We start from the raw sequence: 19,565 nt of genomic DNA, 5'->3' as shown, positions 1-19,565 counted from the left end.
GCCAGCGAGCGGGTTTCTTGCATCGTGGCGCGCCGGGGGGGCTTTGTGCGCCTGCGCGCGCTTCCGCCCCCGGCGTCCCCGTGGCCGTGGCAACGGCGGCGCAACTGGCTCAGCGCCGGTCGGGCCTGGACGCGCCGCCATGATCCCCCCTGCAGACTCCCTCCTGCGCTACGAGACGCCGGTGCTGGTCAGCCGTAACACCGAGAAGCGCTCGCCCAAGGTAGGCGGGGGCCGGGGGGAAGGGGCCGGAGGACAGCGAGGCCCCCCCGGGTATTGACCGCTCCGCCGCTCCGCAGGCTCGGCCGCTGAAGGGGACCCCGCAGTTGTCGGTGCCCGCGGGGCCCGTCTCGCCGCCCAAAGGCAAAGCGCCGTCGCCCTCGGTGGACCCCAGCAAGCAGGCCGAGGAGATCCTCAACGCCATCCTGCCGCCGCGGTGAGGCACGCGGGGGGCGGGGGGGGGCTCGGCGCCCGGGGTGGGGGGGCGGGGGGCTGACCTGCGTTTCCCCTGCAGGGAATGGACGGAGGAGAACCAGCTCTGGGTGCAGCAGGTCTCCAGCACGCCCAGCACGCGCATGGACGTGGTGCACCTGCAGGAGCAGCTGGACCTGAAGCTGCAGCAGCGCCAGGCGCGCGAGACCGGCATCTGCCCGGTGCGCCGTGAGCTCTACTCCCAGTGCTTCGGTGAGCGGCGGGCAGGGGGGGACCGGGGGAGGAGGGGCCGCCGGCGAAGCCTGAGTTGTCCCTCGCTCCCCCGCAGACGAGCTGATCCGGCAGGTGACCATCAACTGCGCCGAGCGCGGGCTGCTGCTGCTGCGCGTGCGGGACGAGATCCGGATGACCATCGCGGCGTACCAGACGCTCTACGAGAGCAGCGTGGCCTTCGGCATGAGGAAGGCCTTGCAGGCCGAGCAGGGCAAATCCGACATGGAAAGAAAGGTAAGATCAGCCGGAGCTCCCTGGCGCTCCTCTGGCCCAGGCAGAAGGGAGACTTCCCTCCGAGGCTGCCCTGGTTGAGCAAGCCAGGCAAATGGCAGCCGGCCCTTCTTAAAGGTTCCCCGGCTGGTGTCTTCTCTGTCTCAAGATTGCAGAATTAGAGGATGAGAAACGGGACTTGGAGAGACAGGTGAACGAGCAGAAGGCCAAGTGTGAAGCCATTGAAAAGCGGGAATTGGAAAGGCGACAGGTTGAAGAGAAGAAGCACACAGAGGAGGTCCAGTTCCTGAAACGGACTAATCAGCAGCTCAAGGTTAGGGAAGACACAAACCGAGCATTCTAGTTTTAATTGGCTGCAACTGTAGTCACATTACTCTGCCTTCCCTTCACACTAGTCCTTGACTAACCATAACTGAACCCAGAATTACAGTTGTTAAGCAGGTTACTGCCTGATACCTGATTTTGATGGTTTTTTGCATTGTAATTAAGTGAATCCGTTTTATCCAGGTTTTTTGCCATGTGTTCATATCATTGTAGGGTGCTGCAAAGGTGAGCCAGTTGTCAAGTGCCCAAAATGTAATCATGTAACAAGATGCTGCTGCTGTCACAACTTTCAAATCAAGTCATAAATTGCTGCGCATAATTTATGCACGTAGCGGTGTTGAAGTCTCTAAAACAAAGCCCACTCAGGATTCTGTCTTTCAAATTTAACAACTATGCTTTAATTTCTAAGCCAATCATATTGTTGCAAAATGATCCACTGCTAAAATATTTGATACAGTATCTCTCCTTCCTGCCCAGCAGCATCACCATCTCTCAGATAGCAGTTTTGTATCTTTTGGCACAGGCAGTATTCCTCACTGATCAACTGCTTTGTCTGCATTTTAGGCACAGCTCGAAGGCATCATTGCACCGAAGAAATAAGCTTTGACAGCCCAATGCAAAAAGTGCCTTGAGGGGAAAAGGAGAACACGGCTGTAGAGAATTTTTCCTGAAAGAGTGTATCTAAACTGCTCCACCTCATCTGAATCAACATAAATCCAAATACTGTTCAAATGTCTCTTGTACATTTAAAAAGAATCTCAACTGGCTTGGGATTTGTCTTTTCAATTAATATTTACTGGAGGTAAATAATAGAGGTGCTTTTTTTAAAAAGCCAGTATTTTAGTTCTATGTGGGAGTCTGCCCAACTGCAAAACAAAGAGTTGTACAAAATGCATTAAAATTAATCCTGTAATTTGATGTAGTGGTTTAACTGGTATCACACATCCTAATCAACTTCTCTTTTACCATCCATATAAGCCAAAATAGTAAGAAATCTTACTTTCTGCTATTTTTTATTGTTTTCACATCGATTGTGTCTTTTGTAAGGATCCCAAATGGTAGCCAATAGTTTTCATGTTGTAAATGTTTACTATGTGGATTTATAAAGATAACAATTTCAAGATGTATCTTTATTTATCTTGTAAATTTTTTCTTGTTTATCTTATTTATTTATATTGACGCCTTCAGTGTCAATTTTCCTTTTCTTCCTGTTTCTATTTTTGACATTATGAGTATCATAATATCGAACACCAACTTTCTTTGAATGCTGCTGCCGCTCTGCTCTTCTCTTCTGCAAAGGCAAAACAATGGTTTTGGAAAAATCCAAGACAATGGACAATGTAATAGCTGTAATTTACTATCCCAAAAGGAAAAAAAATTCCCATATGTAAGCGCTGCTACAACTCTATTTTTAAAATCCACACTACATGACAACTATGCCACATAAAATGAACAAGTTTCCTTTGGGCTGCACCTTATGAAAACCATAGAGGACAACTGATTTACATCCTGCCTTGAGTTTCTATATAACTCAAGGTGACCTACCTAATGCTCCCACCTCCTGTTTTCCCCAGAACAATTCCATGAGAGTTTGGGCTAAGGAAAGGTGACCGTCCCAAAGGCACTTAGCCAGACTTCACTGCTGACACCTACCTCCTTTGAATTCGGTTTCTTGCAGACACTGGAACTCTGCTGTTCCTCTCCCTCTGAAACCTTCCTTTTCTTTCTTTCTCCCGATTTTCCTAAAAGTAGCGTGTCAAAGAATAGTAAGAGACAAAGCTCTTTCTGAAGAGCCAAACATTGTGAGCAACAAAGAGTTTTCCAGTAAAGGACAAAACTCTTTTGGAATGGGATGGCTCTGCTCCCCTACCACATAAAATGACAAGCTTCCTGACCCCCCTTTTCTCTGATGCATACCTTAGATAGGTTCAACAAACACAAGTAGCTAAGTAAATAAGTAAAAGTGCTCTCCAGAATAAGTGCGGGCCCTTGTACTGCAGCTTTCTAGGCTATACAGATGCATTTGGAAAGCTCTCCAAAGTGAACTAAGGCAACTACACTTTTACAGTCACTCCTTAACAACCAGTACTCGGTACACACTGTCAGTGATTCAGATGTTTGTCAAAATCCATGCAGATTTGTAACAGTTGATAGTTTTGAAAAGAACATTTGCGGAGGACTGGACTATCTGCACTGCAACACAGAATTCTGTGGAATCAAGCCAGTACTGGCCCTTTATAAGAATAAAGCTATGAAATGTGCATAGGATGCAGACACTAGTAAAAGAGCCACCATACCTCTTGTCTTCTGAGTTTCAACAGCCATTGAATCCAACTCTGATTTTGCAAGTATTTTTTCATTCAGCCCCTTAGGGATTCTAGGCAGGAGAGCAAACAAACAGTTACTCTACCTAAATCTGACTCCCCATTCCAGTTGTATAGCCTTAAGTTTCACAGGATAGCCTAATTCTCTACCATAATCATAAGTTGAAAAAAAATACAATGTAGAATATATATTTTACAAATAAGCAGCTGTGGACACAGCCAAGAAAACTAACTAATGGATCACTGAAATCAATCCAGTGTTCTCAATGTACAAATTGCATGTGTCAATACCTGACTCTGGAGAAGGCTGTATAGGCAGTCCTTGCTTAACAACTGCTCAGTTTAGCAATAGTTCAAAGTTACAACAGCACTGAAAAAGTAACTTTACAATAAGTCACTGCACTTATGACTGTTGCAGCATCCCTGTAGTTACATATTTGAAATGCGGGCGCTTTCAGAATCAACAGATACTTATGACTATTGCAGGTCCAGCAGTCAGGTGTTCACCATTTGCCTGATTTACAGCTGGCTTCAAAAAAAGGCAATGGAGAAACTGGCAGTAAAATTGGAAGTCACATGATGCCTCATTTAATGACTGCAGTGGGAGTGACAGTCAATCTTGTGTCTGGTCACATGATGTGTTGTTTAGTAACAGAGTTGCCAGTCCAAGTGTGGTCATTAAGCGAGAACTACCTACAATGCTGGAAAAAGTGGAAGGAAAGAGGAAGAGGATGACCAACAGCCAGGTGCATGGATTCAGTTACAGTGGCAATGAGTGCACATTGGAAAACCTGAAAGACCAGGTTAAGGACAAATCATAGAGCAAAATCTCTCTGGCTGCTCAGAGTTAAACCTGATGGGATGTAAATAAGTTGGGGAGAGAGCTGCTTTGGAAGGTTTAGAAGGTTTAGAAGAAACCTCTTTTTAGGATTATAATGAGGACAAAAATAATCTTTACTTGTCTTGGCTTTGGGAAGAAAAGAATATATAAAACAAGGCAAGGATGGTGGTGTCACATCTTCTCATAAGCTCCCACTTCCCAAGCTGCAGTCTCCTACCAACCCAATCACCTCTACATTTTCAGGGGCCTCCCTTCTGCAGAAGCGGGCAGAATATGGGCACATTCCAGTCTTTATTCAAACCATCACCTACAGCTGAATAACAGCTATCAGTAGCAGGTGAGTTCTTTATCCCAATCGTGCATCATTAGATGTTGAACTGTTTAGCATTGGGAGGGGATGAGATGGGACCTTCACTGACACAAAATCAAGGAAAGAAAAACGTATTTATCCATTCCATCCCAATCATAGGGGTTGCTTAATCTCTTTAGGTGAACACAAAGAAATTTACTGATTGCTATAACTGTTGGCAGGCCCTACCATTATTGCTGGAAGTGATTGGGAATTCCTGCATGTGGCAGAAGAAACATAATTTTATTTTATAGCACATTCCCACAGCTGCAGCCCTCCATGTGTCCTAAGTATAATCCTAAAGCATGCTCCACACATCTAAGAAGTTCCAAGTAGAAATGGCTGTCAAAGAGTAAGCTTACAGCTTAAGTGGGCAAGCCTGATTTTTTTGGAGAAGGGTGGATAGGGAAAATATGGGTTATGCAAACTGACTGGCTGTACAGGAACAACTATGAGGAGAGAGCAATGCCCAGATTATTCTCTTTTCCTTCATAGTCCCCTCCTGGTTTTGTGCCCTATTCTTCCACTTGCCCCAGACTACATCACTGTTCCATTTCAGTCCCTGGACAGATTAAAACAGCTCCTTTTGTTTCATTGAAGGAGCCAGAGAATCCCAAATGTGCATATTTCAAGCCACCTCAAGACCACTCATCTGTGCACAAAACATATAGTGCCTGGAATTTTTGTTCCAATGTGAGTTGGGTGCTGCAACCACTTCTGAAAAGAAAGAAGGTTGGGGATTGGTCAGCCTTGGGTTACAATGGTGAGTGGGTGTTTTTAGGCCCTTCTTTCTGACCAATCAAATGAACCAAGGAAGCTAAGATGCCCTACCTTATTGCTGAGAATCTCCTGGCCTTTGCCTTCTCCAAGAATCTCTTGTACTTGGCAATCTTCTCGTCCAGGGACCTAAGTACTACCTTTGGATCTTCTCTGGGGCTAGCCTCACAAGTTGGCCTCCCATGTGGGGAACTCTGCTCCTCCTCTTCTTCTTCCTCTGTACCACTGTCTGTTTCACTGATACCCGATATATTCACAGGAGCCAGATCCTCTTCCAAGAATTGAGAGGTCACCGTGATCTTCTCATAGTTTTGTGGCACTTGAGGCAAAAGCCACTTTGGTGTCACATTGGAGCACTCATTACTCCCAGCTTGTCCTTCACATTGTTCTTTCATCCCTGGGTTCTCGCTGTGACTCAGGCCTATAGTCACATCTGAGGCAGCTTCTGTGGGCTGAGAGATTAAGCAATGGAAGTTTATCTGCAAGCCAGGTTACTTGTCCATCCCCATCTTTCACTTTGCCACTGGATTGCTCAACTCCAAACAATCTTCATACGATTTTCTACTTGTGAAGGCTGGCCAGGATCCCAACCTGACCTGTGCCTGTCAGAACCCAGATTCATGAGAAAAGATAATCAAGCACACCACTCCCTTTATGCATATGCACCACCACCACTGACTAACCATCCAATCCTCCCATCTCCCTGAAAAGAAGATAAGGATTCCAGACATAAAGAATGGCTGTTTTCTTTTTTCTTCTGACAACAGAACATGTGAGGAGAAGGAAGATAATTACAGGTAGTCCTCTACTTATGACCACAACCATTGCTAAACAAGTGAGATTTGACCCATTTTATGACCTTTCTTACCAATATTGTTAAGTGAATCACTGCAGTTGTTAAGTTAGTCACACCAATGTTAAGTGAATCTGGCTTCCCCACTGATTTTGCTCCTTAGGTCACAAGCAGGGATACTGCAAATGTCATAAGTGAGAGTTGCCAAGCACCCAAATTTTGATCATGTGGCTATGTGAATCCTGCAATGACCTTGTGACAAATGGTCATAAGCCACTTTTTTCAGTGCCATTGTAACTTCAAATGGTCACTAATGAATTGTTTAAAGTTGAGGACTACCTGTACACTAAAGTTAGTTGTTCTGAACTACTCCCATGAGCAGTTTTACAGCCATGACAAGGATGCAAAAACATTTTAAGTACGTGTGATCTTTATTCAAGTAAGCTGGGCCCTCGTCACCTTGCATGCAGATGGACACCTAATGGCACAGAAAAGGCTAGTTGTCTGCCTATTGCGCCCAGACAGACATTATGAATATTCATAGGGATCCAAGAAGATGAACCGTTATAAGGGAAGGAACATTTCTATTATTTCAAGTTCTTGCTTGAAAGCCAGCACATTTATCAGTTCTGCATAAATACTGCTTGATTTTAACTACTGCCCTTTTATTTGCTTTCAGGAGTCATTCCCCTTTTTTCTTTTTGAAAAGAAACTCTCCAGCTATTCTGGCAGCCCTTACCTGAGAATCTTGTTCAACATTTGGAGGCTTCACAAAGAACGGGATGCGGCCTCTCTGCCAGTCATTCAGCACCATCCGACTGACCGTATGCAGATCAGGCTCCCCTCCCTGAAAAGGCACAAGGGCCAGCAGTCACAACTGAAGAAGGGAAGAGAGGAGATCAAAGAGAGGAGATCACTGGGCCTGGTGGCTCAGCAGACTAAAAGCATTGTGATTAACACCTGCTGCCTGCAATTACTGCAGGTTCGAATCTCTCCAGGCTCAAGGTCGACTCAGCCTTCCATCCTTTCTAAGGTAGGTAAAATGAGGACCCAGTTTGTGGGGGCAATAAGCTGATTTTGTATAAATATACAAAAAGTATGAAGGTTATTGCTTAACGCATTGTAAGCCGCCCTGAGTCTCCGGAGAAGGGCGGCATATAAATCAAATAAAAAATAAAATAAAAAAATAAAAAGAGAACAGCTTGATGATGAAGGGGCCTGGGACCATGACTTCAGGCAGGATGTGGGGGGGGGGGGGGCACTTATGGGCTGAACTCATACCATACCTCCTCAAAATGTTTCACTGTGTACTCTGATGGCCTGATTCATCTAATATGCAAAGATGAAGGGACACTCCCCAAATTACCATGAACCCCATTTCAGCCTCCTAGAGCATGCCATGAGCAACCACACTATGTCATCATCTCCTTGTTCCATAATCATCTTTTCTCTCTCATCCCTTCTGGCTGCTCCCCGCAGGATCCTCAGGAGCAGGTTCTCCTTCAGAAAACATCTCACTTGCTGACCAAACGTCCGCACTAAGGGCTCCAAATTCCTTTCTCTATTCAGCACTCATAAAACCAGATTCACCTTTAGTAACTTCCCAGTCTGGAATGCTAACTTCTTCAGAAAATCCTCTGCATTTCCCCAGGACTCTATTTTATACGTCTTCCGGATGTATTCAGGCTTGGCTCTATCCAGCACTGTAGCAATGTGGTCTTCCGGACTCTTGATTTTTTCTACCTGAACCTGGAAATTACAGAAGAGTCAAACTCCCAGCTTTTACCAAAGACAGATTTCCACACATACCTCTCCAATGACTAATAAAATACAGTTGGAAGGGACTTTAGAGGCCTTCTAGCCTAATCCCTATACAGTTCCGGACAAATCATTGTCCAATCTCTTCTTGAAAACTTCCAGCAATGGAGCATCCACAGAGGTAGCCCATTCCGCTGATTAATTCTTCTCATTGTGAGAATTTTTTCCATAAGTTGGATCTCTTTAATGAGCTTCCATCCATTAGTTCTTTTCTTACCTCAGGTGCTTTGGGGAATAAGTCCATCCCCTCATCTGTAGCAGCCCCTTGTGTACTGGAAGACTGCTAACATGTCACCCCTAGTCCTTCTCTTCTGTAAGCTAGACATATCCAGTACCTGGAACCGTTCATACGCTTTAGCCTCCAGTCCCCTAATCATCTTTGCTGCTCTTCTCTGCACTTTTTCTAGTCTCCACATCCTTTTGTATCATGGTGACTGAAACTGGGCACTGTGCAATATAAAGCTCTATTAGCCCTTCATGTGATCTAGATACTATCCCTCTGTTGATGCAGGCTAGGATTGCAGTGGCTTCCCTTCCCTTCAATTGCAGCACACTGCTAGCTCATGGTGAAATGGTGGTCTAATAGGTCACCAAGATTCCTCTATTGCTGTTGAGCCAAGTGCCACTATTCTGTCTCTATGCATTTTTTTTTCTTGTCCAAGTGTCAGACATTAATTTTCTCACCACTGAATTGCATTCTGTTGGATAGGACCCCATGTTCAAATCTGTCAAGGTCCTTCTCAATCTTCTAAACCAGGGGTGTCAAACTGGCAGCCCACGGCCCAGATGCATCACATGCATCACATCCACCCTGGCTCCAAGAGGCAAAAAACAGCATGATACGTCACGTGACGCAATTGAGTTTGACAACCATATTCTTCAACATGAAGATGTTGAAGAGCACTGGGCCTAAGGCAGAACCCCAGGGCACCTCACTGCATGCTTCCCTTCATGTAGATTCTATTGAGGACTAGATGTTGATTGCAGTTTGTCAGCCAGCTATGAATACATCTGGATAGTGGTGCTGTCTATTCCACATTTTTCTATCTTACTAAGAAATAGGTTGTGTTCTACTTTGTCAAATACCTTACTGAAATTTTAAGTAAACCAATCTATTGCGATTATTTAAGTGCCAGCATCTTGGCAACATTTCAATAAATAAGACTGGCAAGTCAGACTAAGGCAGAAAAAAACTTCGTCCAATGTCTCCCTTGACACTTACAACTCCTTTCAGTACAATATCTGTTTCCGAGTCTCCTGACGGGTACACCACACCTGGGCAGTCAATAAGGAAGATACGGCGCATTAAAGTGATGTACTGCCATACCTGGAGGGGAAAAAGGCCAGACTGTCTTTTATTTCAGAAGGAAGAAAACACATGGCAGCAGCTCTTGATACTATTCAAGAATATAAACATCAAGAATTTCATGGACAGGAAACATGTGTGAGTAGCCCTTTAATGTCATTACCTCACCTGCTATTACTTTGGAAAGGCTATTTAACACGCGTGCTAGAGTGCAGGGCATACAATAAATCCAGCTTGTTTTTCTCGTCTCTAAAGATAGCTTTTCTAGTGTTCACATGTCAGCAAACTCAAAACCATGTGGCAAGGGTTTGTTGTTTTTTTGGTAATGACATTTAAGTGACATTCTGTAGCTGGCTATTGACACAAAGTTTCTCACTCTACATGCTACTTCCAACACTGCTAATCTGATAAAAGTTTTGTTCAGCATCCCACTCCAAGGGATGGTGACAAGTTATCAAGTATTTGTCATATATGCAGAAATAAAATCTTAAGTACAGAGGACTATGAAGTACACATCAGGCACTTTCACTCCAGCCCTGCAATTCTGCAATCCTAGAAATGAGAACATGCTTCACACTGGCACAGAAGACCTTGCCTTCAGGCAGAAGTAGTCCTGTCAATCACAACAGCTACATTTTAATCCTGAATCTGTGGGGAAGCTTGCCTTGGTTTCACCAGCAATGGGAGCCACACTGCAGACTTTCTTGGAGCGGAGAGTGTTGATTACAGAGCTCTTCCCCACATTAGGGTATCCAATGAAGCCCACGCTGATCTGCTTCTTATCTACATGCAGCTGTTAGGGAGAACACACAGAATAACACACAAACATCCCAAGAATTAGAGAAAGAAGCTTTGGACCAGCAATTGGCTTTTGGAGAGCCAAGTGTAAGATAGTTGATTGACTAAAAGTCACCCAAACTGGCAGTCTCTTTTCCATCTACAGCTTGTTGGTTTAAGCTTTTAAACATAGCTTATAAAATGGGCATTCATCAGTAGACACTTTAAGCAACCAGGAGGACTGGCAAAGGCTTCAGCTGATGAGGCAACTTAGTCAGACAGGGAATTTACTTCTTTGTTTGGAAAATGAAGGGTTAACCATTTCTGCTTTTCCCTGAAAAGCGCTGGAGACTGCAAGAGGGCATTCAAAATATAACCTCACAATCCCCTGGCCATTCAAGTGACCTACTCTACAAGTCCATGCCAATGTGATGATGTCCCATGGAGGACATGAATAGCTCATTAGAAAGCAAGCATCCAGTTTTGCTCTTTCTTTCCTCATTTGGGTGATGCTGATCCCACTCCAGACTATGCCCCTTCTTGGCCAGTCAGAACTCTTTTGGAAGACAAATCCTTGAAAATGAAAGCAGTTCAGGTGACCTGATATCATGATGATATTCTGAACCTTCCCTCAAATTAGACTGCCTACAGCAAGGGTGTCAAACTGGCGGCTCACAGGCCAGATGCGTCATGCGCAGGCCACGTCCACCCCAGCTCCACGAAGGGAAAAAACATCGTGAAACATCACGTGACAGCATGACGCCACAAGTTTGACACCCGTGGTCTACAGAATGGCATGGTCTCTGGGAGAATAAATCTTTCAGATATCCAGCAGCTGACTCCGTCTCAGGATTGATCCTTCTTGCTAATTATGACAAATCACCACTCCTATCTGTGTGCTATCAACCAAGCAACAGAATCTCCAAGAATAGCTGCTTCTTTTTTAGTTGAAGCTTCAAGGCACCTCTGTGGACTAATTAATTCTCTTGGAACTTGTACTTACATCTTTCACTCCCCCGGATCCCACCCCCAATGTTCCAAATTAGTCCCTGCATCTCAGAAATGTGCTTTGGGAAAGGGGGGGGGTCAACCTATTCTCCATTCTGAGATGCAGTGATTAATTAAAAAATAGGTTGACTTCTCTGTGACAGCCCCTCAAGCATTGGAAGACAGCTATCGTGTCACCCTCATTTCTTTGCTAGACTCAACACACACAGTTCCCACAACTGTTCATTGTACAATTTAGCTTCCGGTCCCCTAATTATCTTTGTTGCTCTTCTCTGCATAATTTCTAGGACCTCAGCAACTTTTTATAAAGATATACTATACCTTTCCAAACTGCCGCAAGAGCTGAATGAAGGCGCCTTTTCCAAAAGAGTTTGTGAGGCTGGCATGAAAAGCCAAGGTCGGATACTCCTGAGACAGCACTGCCACCCAGCGCCTCTGGAAGAAATAAACCAAATCTCCATGCTCGGCAGCCCCCCCATCCCATGCAAGCCAACAGCTTAAGGAGGAAGTTGGCAGCTGACAGGTTCTGACCCCCCCCCCGACTATTCTAAGATGCAACAGGTAAAGCACACATCCAAACAGTTGCAAAAAGTCATTTCTGACTTAAACTTCTGCAAGCTTCATTCCTGACATTTCCCAAGCTGATGTGCAAAACGGTCTCTCTGCACTGGAGACAAGCAACCAGCAGCTTCTTGTGGCCCACCTCATTTCCCAAGGGACCTACCGTCACCCACGTGGGCACAAGATCACATTTGTTCAAGACAAAAATGAGATGCTTCCAAGGCTTCTCCTTCTTTAGGTAGGCCTCCACGTGAGGGGAACGGGTCCCCATGGGATCTCTGGCATCCAACACTTGTACAATGACATCTGATGAATCTATCACCTGGCAGTCCAGAGACAGGGAGAGAGATTTAGTAGACTGGGGAAGCACCCAGGAGGATTTCCATGTTTTAACTCTTCATAACAATCACGTTGAAGCATTTCAAACTACGCAGATAAGCAATTCTGTAGAGACTGAGCTGAGAAATCTAGAATTGAACACATCAAACTCCAGGCCTACTTTAAATTGGAAGAAACTCAGTGCTTTTTGTCTACAGGTTAGGGAATCAGGCTAGAAACCAGGAGATGGTGAGTCCCAGTTTCACCTTAGGCATGAATGCCAGCTGGGTGATTTTGGGCCAGTCACTCTCTCTCAGCCCAATCCCACCTCACAGGGAAAGACAGGAGAAAGAACATATATTAAGTATGCTTGCCACCTTGAGTTATTTATACAAATAATAAAGGAGTGATAAAAACAATAAAAAAGACAAGCAAGCTAAGCTCAGGATACCTTGACAAGAACAGCTTTCCCATGCCTTAGTCAGAAATGTTTGTGAGAACACAATTATGCAGCCACATTCACCATCCTCTCATATACCTTGTAAAGTTCTCCCCAGATCCGCTTAGACTGTCCTTTTTTGTAGATTTCTTCTTGCATCTCCACCCTGAAAAAGGGAACCAGAAGACTCAGCAGCACAAAAGCACAATCATGCTATATGTCAGCAGATGACTAGATTGCAGATTCGTTTTCTCCTGGGAGAAGGAACTGCCTCTCCTTACAATAGATTTGGGCACCCAACATATTGTCTCTTCTCACAGAATACTCTTCCATCAGCTGAACCATCCACACAGGTGCTGCTGTGGTGACTCCCCTCTCGTGCACTATTTATCTTTTTCATCTTTCATTTATTATTATTATTATTATTATTATTATTATTATTATTTATCATTTATTATTATTATTATTTATCTTTTTATCTTTCATTTATTTGAAAGTTTTATTAATTTTAAATGCCAGGTCTCAAAGAGGAGACACATTGCAGGTGTCCCTTCTGTTGGTTCTATGTTAAAACCATTTAGTTGTAATCAAGTAAAACAAGTATTTTGCAGACTATAGCAAAGCTCTCTGGCACATGAAATATCACTGCACCTCAAGAGCAGAGAATATGGCACGTCCTGTGGTCAGAATGGGAAGAATTCAAGTTGAGTGGAAGCAGAATTACCACCCAGTAGTAGTAGTATCCACCCAGAACAGAAAAGCCAGAAACTCCAGCCAAAGAAGTCAGTGGGATGCCTGCGTTAAAAAAAATCATCCAGGTGCTCCCAATAATGTAGCTGGAGCAATTAGTGATTAGGGATACAGGTGGATGCAACTGAGACCCCATTAGGCACAGATGTCAAACTCAATAGTGTCAGGGGCCGGATCATAATATATCATGACTTTTTTGCCTTTGCAAAGCTGGGGTGGGTGTGGCCTGCACGTGACATGTCCAGCCTGTGGTCCTCCAGTTTGACAGGCCTGCCATAAGCACACCTAACACATCACACTCCACACACCTCTACACCAAACCATATTTCTAGGTGCCAGTTCCAATAGTATACCTCACTCCAGTTTCCTCTGTCACCAGATCCCGGTCTTTGTCTTGGCTGTAGTTGCTGGCCTCAGCTACGGCATTTTCCACCAGAGACTGCATATCACTTGCCAGGAGATTTGGTCGTTTCCGCTGTGATTTTGGACCAAAGGTTGTTCCAAAGGTTTCTGTATCAAGAATGTGGACTTTGGAATTCTAAAAGAAAAAGATCCCGTCTACATCATCCTGGCTCAGAACAGGCTGCTCCAGCTCACCTGGGCCCCACAAAGAATTTCCCCCATCTGAGCTTTCCCCAGAGAACAACTACAGGGCCACAGCAACACTACTCCTGGCCCAAAGCGGCCTATGATAGCCAGAGTGTAAACTTTGTGGCTTGGGATCCCTTCTTTCCTCTGTGATTGAAGTTACAAGGATGAAGATACTGCTGTTCTTTGCCAACCGCTTTGTTTCAGCCATAGAGCTTTCATTCTACCAAAATTCAGAACTGTCCAGGATAATCTTCCTCAGAGCTTGATTTCTGTTTTGGACAGCCAGCTCCTTCTTTGGAACCAACTCTTCTTTAGCTACTGTATTTTTTGGAGTATAAGACACACCTTAGTTTTTGGAGAGGAAAATAAGAAAAAAGCTGATTGACAGGTGGATCAGCCTCCCAGAATATTCCCAATCAGCTGTTCCCAGAGGTGAATTTTAGTAACAGATTCCTAGGTTGTGAGCTCTGTGCCTTGCTTTTTTTTCCTGCCTCTGAAACTTCTGAAGCTCTGTTTCAAAAAAAACTTTTTTTCCTGCCTCTGAAAGTCTCCGAAACAGAGCTTCAGAAAAAATGTCTCTTTTTTCTGAAGCTTCATTTCTGATGTTTTTTTCAGCCTCTGAAACCTCCGTTTGAAAAGCCGGATGGGGCTACATTTGGAGTATAAGACGGACCCAGATTTTCACCCTCTTTTTTGGGGGAAAAAGGTGTGTCTTATACTCTGAAAAATACGGTAATAAAAACTGCAAAGTGAATGATATGCGCTTGAACTTTAGAGGACCCTAGTCAGAATTTATAGTTTTCATTTTATTAGAGACATATGGGAACTGCTGAAAAAAAGAGCTGTTCAGAAGAAAATCAAGCTACGCAGGAAAATAAGAAACATGGCTCTAAAACCAGAACAAAAAAACATTTTTGGACTTGAGAGCAAGGCACTGGGATCTGGCAAACTGACAGGTAGGCCTCACCAGTAGCTTGAAAGCAGCTGTGTCTAACATTTATAGATTTCCCTGACATTGTATGCCATATGCTAAATAAATAAATAAATAAATAAATGTGTTCTTTCTCTCTCAGGCTCTAGATAACTATGAGCAAAGATGAACACGACTATAAATATACCATGTTTCCCCGAAAATAAGACCGTCTTATATTTTTTTGAACCCTGAAATAAGCGCTTGGTCTTATTGCCATGCTTCCAAAAGCCCGACTGGTCTTATTATCAGGGGATGTCTTATTTTGGGGGAAACAGGGTAAATGATGCATCTCCACTAGGCTTTCCTATTGCAGTCTTATATTTTGTAATTGGCAGAGGGTGTCTCATTCTGTGAGGGAAGGGAGATAGAGAATGCAGTTAGAGTCTCCCCCAGAGTCCAACCCTCCGAACCTCCACCCACACACAGTGGTAATATCTGGGTCAACAGGACAATTATACCACTCACATGAGGTTTAATCCGGTCATGGAGCAGAGAGAGGGGCAACTTGCTTTGTTTCATGACCACTCGATAAGGATCCTTCATCACCATCTTCATCTCCTCCTGGAATCTCTGGAGGCAGGACTGTTTGATAACACGTGTGTTTCCTACATAAAGAGGATGTTCCAATTGTTGGTGCCTGATGTAGCTTGGATTGACAAAATGCAGGGAGCAACACAGCACTTGTATCAGCAGCCCTCTCAGTCTCTCTAATACAGCTTTGGGGTTAATCAAACCCAAGCACAGGAAACCCCCCCCCCCATGTCCCAATCAAAGCAAGCTCACCAAACCATTTAATGTTGGGCTCCACGCGGGCTATGGTGCCTGGCGCCACCGTGGACTGGAACTCGAGTGGTCGGACCAGTTTCCCACGATTGTTCCTGTATAAAGAAGAGCAACATGGGAGCCCTTATAGTAATTGGCTTGCTTATAATGTACAGCTTAAAGCTGCAGCTCTGAAAAGAGAGCCCCCTTCACATGAAAAAGGTCCTGGCCCTCTCTGGGTAAAGCTGAACTCAATGATGCATCAGCAAAAACATTATGGAACTAGATGGCCCAGCCCCAACTTGTATTCTCCGTGTGCTAAGAAGATGAATGCCTTTAAAATTGTATGCATTTTCAGAATGGGTGCATTACAAAAAGATTAAATAAATTAACTCCTATCCCTTAAGAAGACAAGTTGGGCTGGGCCATCTAGTTCCATAATGTTTTTGCCCACCACTCTTCTTGTTTACAGGAAAGGGCAAATAAATGCTCAAACAAAATTCAATAGCCTGGCATAACAGAGTAGACATAACAGGTGAGCAACTGGAAGTAATAAGGGCTCCTTAGTCAGTAGTCAGATAGAAAGGCAACAAGTTGCAGAGATGGAGGCTGACACTTTTCCACAGGCTGAGCCAAGTGATGGAGAAACACATTGCTAAGAGATTTCATAATTGCAGTTGGCCCCTTCCACAGACAGAAATGCTTGGGAAAACACGCAAGGATGATTCCATTTAGCACCTGCTTGTGGATGCTGAACACATGCGGGTGCACAACTTAGCACAAAATTGACTGGTTTCCAATTGGAGGAAAGAAGCTCCAATATTGGGAAAAATATTCATATAGCTGAGGAAAAACAGAGGCTAACTGTACCTCAAACTGATACCTTCCTGGAAAATGATCACTCTGCCACATGATAACATCAATGTAAACATTTGCTAACTAACCCCATGTCCAGGAAGCCAAAGAACTAGCGTTTATGAGGTACTAAATCAATAAGAGGGTGATTATGGAAGCTTCCCCCCACCCCATTTAAAGATTTTTGATATTTATTTATTTATTTTAATAAAATTTATATGCCGCCGTTCTCCCAAAGGACTCGGGGCGGCTCACAACAATAAAATCACAATAAAACAGCAATAATAAATAAGATTTAAAAAGATTCAATTAAAATCCCACGATTAATTAAAACTCCCAAAACAGAATCAGACAATTTGCTTAAATATGTCATGGATGGTGCCTACAAAGGGGGAGCAGGTGGGTTTCACTGTAGTTTCTCAGGAAGGAGGGAGCACACTGCAAGGGGGGGGGGGGGCGGGGAGACAAGAAGCAACACAGCCCAGAACTGGATAGGAGATACAGGAAGAGTCATTGCCACTCCCTAGAATCAACCAGGGTATATCGGTTAGGTTTAGTCTGACAAAATTCTGCCAAATGGTGTGAGCAAATAAAACACTAGACTTTGGCTGGATTATTGTTCTTAGGCTGGGCCTGACATGGTCAGAAGGTTGGAAAATGAGCACTTTTGATGTGAGTTGGAATCCTGACCAAAGAAGTCTTCAGCAACTGTGAAGAAAAAAAGACTGCATGGAACTGGCCTCTGAAACTGCTTTTCAAGTTTTCAGGGAGAATGGGTAGAAGACTAGTTCCTTTCAAGATCTTCCCAGAAACTGATATGACCATGTCCGGAGCCAGTTCCTGATTTATCTAGTTCAAGTTGGTGAACTAGATAAAGCTACAAGAGAATATTTCTCAGCAAAGAAACAGAATAAAAATAATAACAAAACAAACAAAACAATGCAAAAAAGTTTACCAGAACTTTTCTTGGAACAATCTGGATGGAATTCTGAAGGTACATACATATCCTCAAGAACTGTCTCATCCCAATGGGATTGGCTTCCCCCATTCACTCTGCAGAATGGGAATGCTGCGGATCCTATCAGCCAAGACATTCTAGTGGTTGGGGTCTAGAAGAGCCCTTTCTGCCATGGCTCCTGCCCTTTAGAAACATGTCCCTCAATGTGAGATCTGCACCCACTCTTCTGACCCTCCAAAAGGGTTTGAAGACCTGGCTCTGCTGGTTCCTCAAGGGTCCTAAGGGGACATCCCACGCTGAAAGTGGTTAATGGACTTGGAAGGAAATCCCACCCGCACCCCATTGTATTCTGGTTGTATTTTAACTTATTTCATTTCTGCTAATTTTAATATTTAATGTGTTAATGTTTCTATCTTTGCTTTTATGTTGTAAGCCACCCAGAGTTGCCCAATGGTGAAATGGGTGGCATATAAACTTAGTAAATATTCATCAGTACAGGTAGTCCTCAACTCACGGCCGCAACAGGATCTGGAATTTTGATCACTAAGCAAATCAGTCATAAAGCAAAGTATCATTTAGTGACTGCAATCCTGGCACTCCTAGTTGTCAGGGTTGTTAAAAGGAAAGAATCCGGGGTACGGAGCATGGGGGTGCTTCAGAGGCTTGGGGGAGGCCCAGCCCAAGCCATGCACAAGTTGGGTGGTGCTGCTGCAGTACACTCAAAGCTGCCCCTGAAAGACTCGTGTCCCAGCCTGGCCCAGCAGCAGAGTGCCGGGCTGCCACACCCTGGGAAGTTCCAGCCGCCCACCCAGCCCAGCAGCACTTCCGACTGCAAGGACACTGCGATTCCCCCTACCCACCCCACCCAATTTGCATTCTTTTGGCCACCTTATTATACAGCAGAACCCATCCGGGGCAGTGCCAGGGCTGAAGCGGAGGCCTTAGCACACCGACACTAACCTCTCAGCGCCTACTTGAGCCCAGCACTGCAGAGGAGAAATGCCACCTCTGGTGGGAACCTTTGGCCCACGTGCCGGAGGTGGCATGCAGAGCCCTCTCTGTGGGCATGCAGGCCGTCAGCCCGGCACAGGATGCCGGAGGGCGGGCGTCGGCAAGCCGCGGGCCCTTTCGTCCCTCTGCGGCAGCTCCCACCACCGGCTGGTCCTGCTCCCCGCCCGCCCCTGCGCAGAGAAAGCGGGCCCCTCTGATCCGACCTGAGCCCGAGGGCCAGGCAGCGCCGCCAGCGGCCCCATTGGCTCTGCGGGGCTCGAGCTGGGAGGGCGGGCGGGGCCCTCGGAGGAACGGAGCCCCTCTCGGCCCAAGGAGGCGGGCGGAGGGCTCGCAGCAGCGCCCAGGCCCTTCCACTCACCGGCGCTCCCGCTGTCGATACATATTGAGGCGCCGGATGGTGGCGCGGTCCCGCATGTTGTGGCCTCCGGCGCCCGCCGGCCGATCTGCGTGGACAAAGCGGAGGTTAAGCGGCCGCCGCCCGGCAAACCCCGCGCCGCCTGCGCCGCCCGCCCGCCCGCGGTCCCACTTACCCGGGTTGGTGCTGGCGCGCGATGGGTTGAGGCTGGCGCGGCGGCCCTGGTAGCGCGGCTTCCCCATGGCGGCGGCGGCGGCGGCGGAGGAGCTGGAGGGAGGCCCGCAGCAACGACTTCCGGAAGAGCCCAGGCGCCCTTCCGGCTGCCGCCCGGCCGCATGACGTCACGCGAGGCGGTTCCGAAGCCGCGGCGGCAGATGAAAAAAGTTGCAGAAATTGTCCCACCGGATCAGAACGGAAGCGGAAGAGGAGGAGACCTTCCTGGAGGTCTTCTAGTCCAGCCCCCTGAGAACCTCAGACAACCTCAGACAAGGGGCTGTTCGGTCTCTTCTTAAAGCCCTCCGGGGACGGAGCCCCCACAACTTCCGGTGGCAATCTGTTCCGTGGGCTAATTGTCCTCACCGTTAGGAAGCTTCTCCTTAATTCCAGGCTGCTTCTCTCCTTGATGAGTTTCTGTCAAGTCCTCACAGTTACGACCCGGCAGAGACTGCCCTACCGCGATTAGGCTGAAAGCGGGAGCAGTAGAGCCGCGCCATTGGTCGCCCATCTGACAGCTTGCTATTTA

General features: G+C 45.8%; 2 protein-coding genes across 4 annotated transcripts; one reads left to right on the top strand and one right to left on the bottom strand.

Annotated features, from left to right (window-relative positions):
* Positions 1–52: 52 nt before the first annotated feature.
* DNALI1 (dynein axonemal light intermediate chain 1) lies at positions 53–2,313 on the top strand. Of its 3 annotated transcripts, XM_070950113.1 has the most exons (6): positions 56–220; positions 297–433; positions 512–681; positions 758–936; positions 1,082–1,246; positions 1,822–2,313. In XM_070950113.1, exons 1-6 carry the CDS (start codon positions 140–142, stop codon positions 1,855–1,857), a joined length of 768 nt encoding a protein of 255 aa, XP_070806214.1. In that variant the 5' UTR covers positions 56–139; the 3' UTR covers positions 1,858–2,313. The 3 variants fall into 3 exon arrangements, with proteins under 3 accessions (XP_070806216.1, XP_070806215.1, XP_070806214.1); XM_070950115.1 differs by lacking the exon at positions 1,822–2,313 and having other exon boundaries at positions 53–220; positions 1,051–1,202; XM_070950114.1 differs by lacking the exon at positions 1,822–2,313 and having other exon boundaries at positions 53–220; positions 512–936; positions 1,051–1,184.
* On the bottom strand, positions 2,278–19,108 carry GNL2 (G protein nucleolar 2). Its single transcript, XM_070950112.1, has 16 exons — positions 18,999–19,108; positions 18,827–18,911; positions 15,666–15,760; positions 15,348–15,487; positions 13,672–13,856; positions 12,668–12,734; positions 11,975–12,133; positions 11,572–11,685; positions 10,130–10,258; positions 9,382–9,486; positions 7,932–8,090; positions 7,081–7,188; positions 5,603–6,000; positions 3,555–3,634; positions 2,911–2,999; positions 2,278–2,548 (listed from the first exon to the last, which is right to left on the bottom strand). Exons 1-16 carry the CDS (start codon positions 19,063–19,065, stop codon positions 2,420–2,422), a joined length of 2,109 nt encoding a protein of 702 aa, XP_070806213.1. The 5' UTR covers positions 19,066–19,108; the 3' UTR covers positions 2,278–2,419.
* Between the last annotated feature and the right edge of the window lie 457 nt (positions 19,109–19,565).

The sequence above is a fragment of the Pituophis catenifer genome, unplaced genomic scaffold (assembly GCF_029215685.1).
Source record: "Pituophis catenifer annectens isolate HBS135680 unplaced genomic scaffold, rPitCat1.0.hap2 SCAF_9, whole genome shotgun sequence".
Classification (NCBI taxonomy): Eukaryota; Metazoa; Chordata; class Lepidosauria; order Squamata; family Colubridae; genus Pituophis; species Pituophis catenifer.
Note: the sequence above shows the minus strand (reverse complement) of the source record. Positions and strands in the feature narration are given on the sequence as shown.

What these genes read in the sequence shown, in the direction of transcription:
- DNALI1 (XM_070950113.1), top strand. Translation starts at nt 140, where the DNA reads ATGATCCCCCCTGCAGACTCCCTCCTGCGCTACGAGACGCCGGTGCTG. An exon ending in CCGAGAAGCGCTCGCCCAAG is followed by an intron (nt 221 to 296) that starts GTAGGCGGGGGC and finishes GCCGCTCCGCAG; the next exon opens with GCTCGGCCGCTGAAGGGGAC. An exon ending in GCTCTACTCCCAGTGCTTCG is followed by an intron (nt 682 to 757) that starts GTGAGCGGCGGG and finishes GCTCCCCCGCAG; the next exon opens with ACGAGCTGATCCGGCAGGTG.
- GNL2 (XM_070950112.1), bottom strand. Translation starts at nt 19,065, where the DNA reads ATGGGGAAGCCGCGCTACCAGGGCCGCCGCGCCAGCCTCAACCCATCG. An exon ending in GCCCAACATTAAATGGTTTG is followed by an intron (nt 15,488 to 15,665) that starts GTGAGCTTGCTT and finishes CTCTTTATGTAG; the next exon opens with GAAACACACGTGTTATCAAA. An exon ending in TCTGGGGAGAACTTTACAAG is followed by an intron (nt 12,134 to 12,667) that starts GTATATGAGAGG and finishes CTGGACTGCCAG; the next exon opens with GTGATAGATTCATCAGATGT.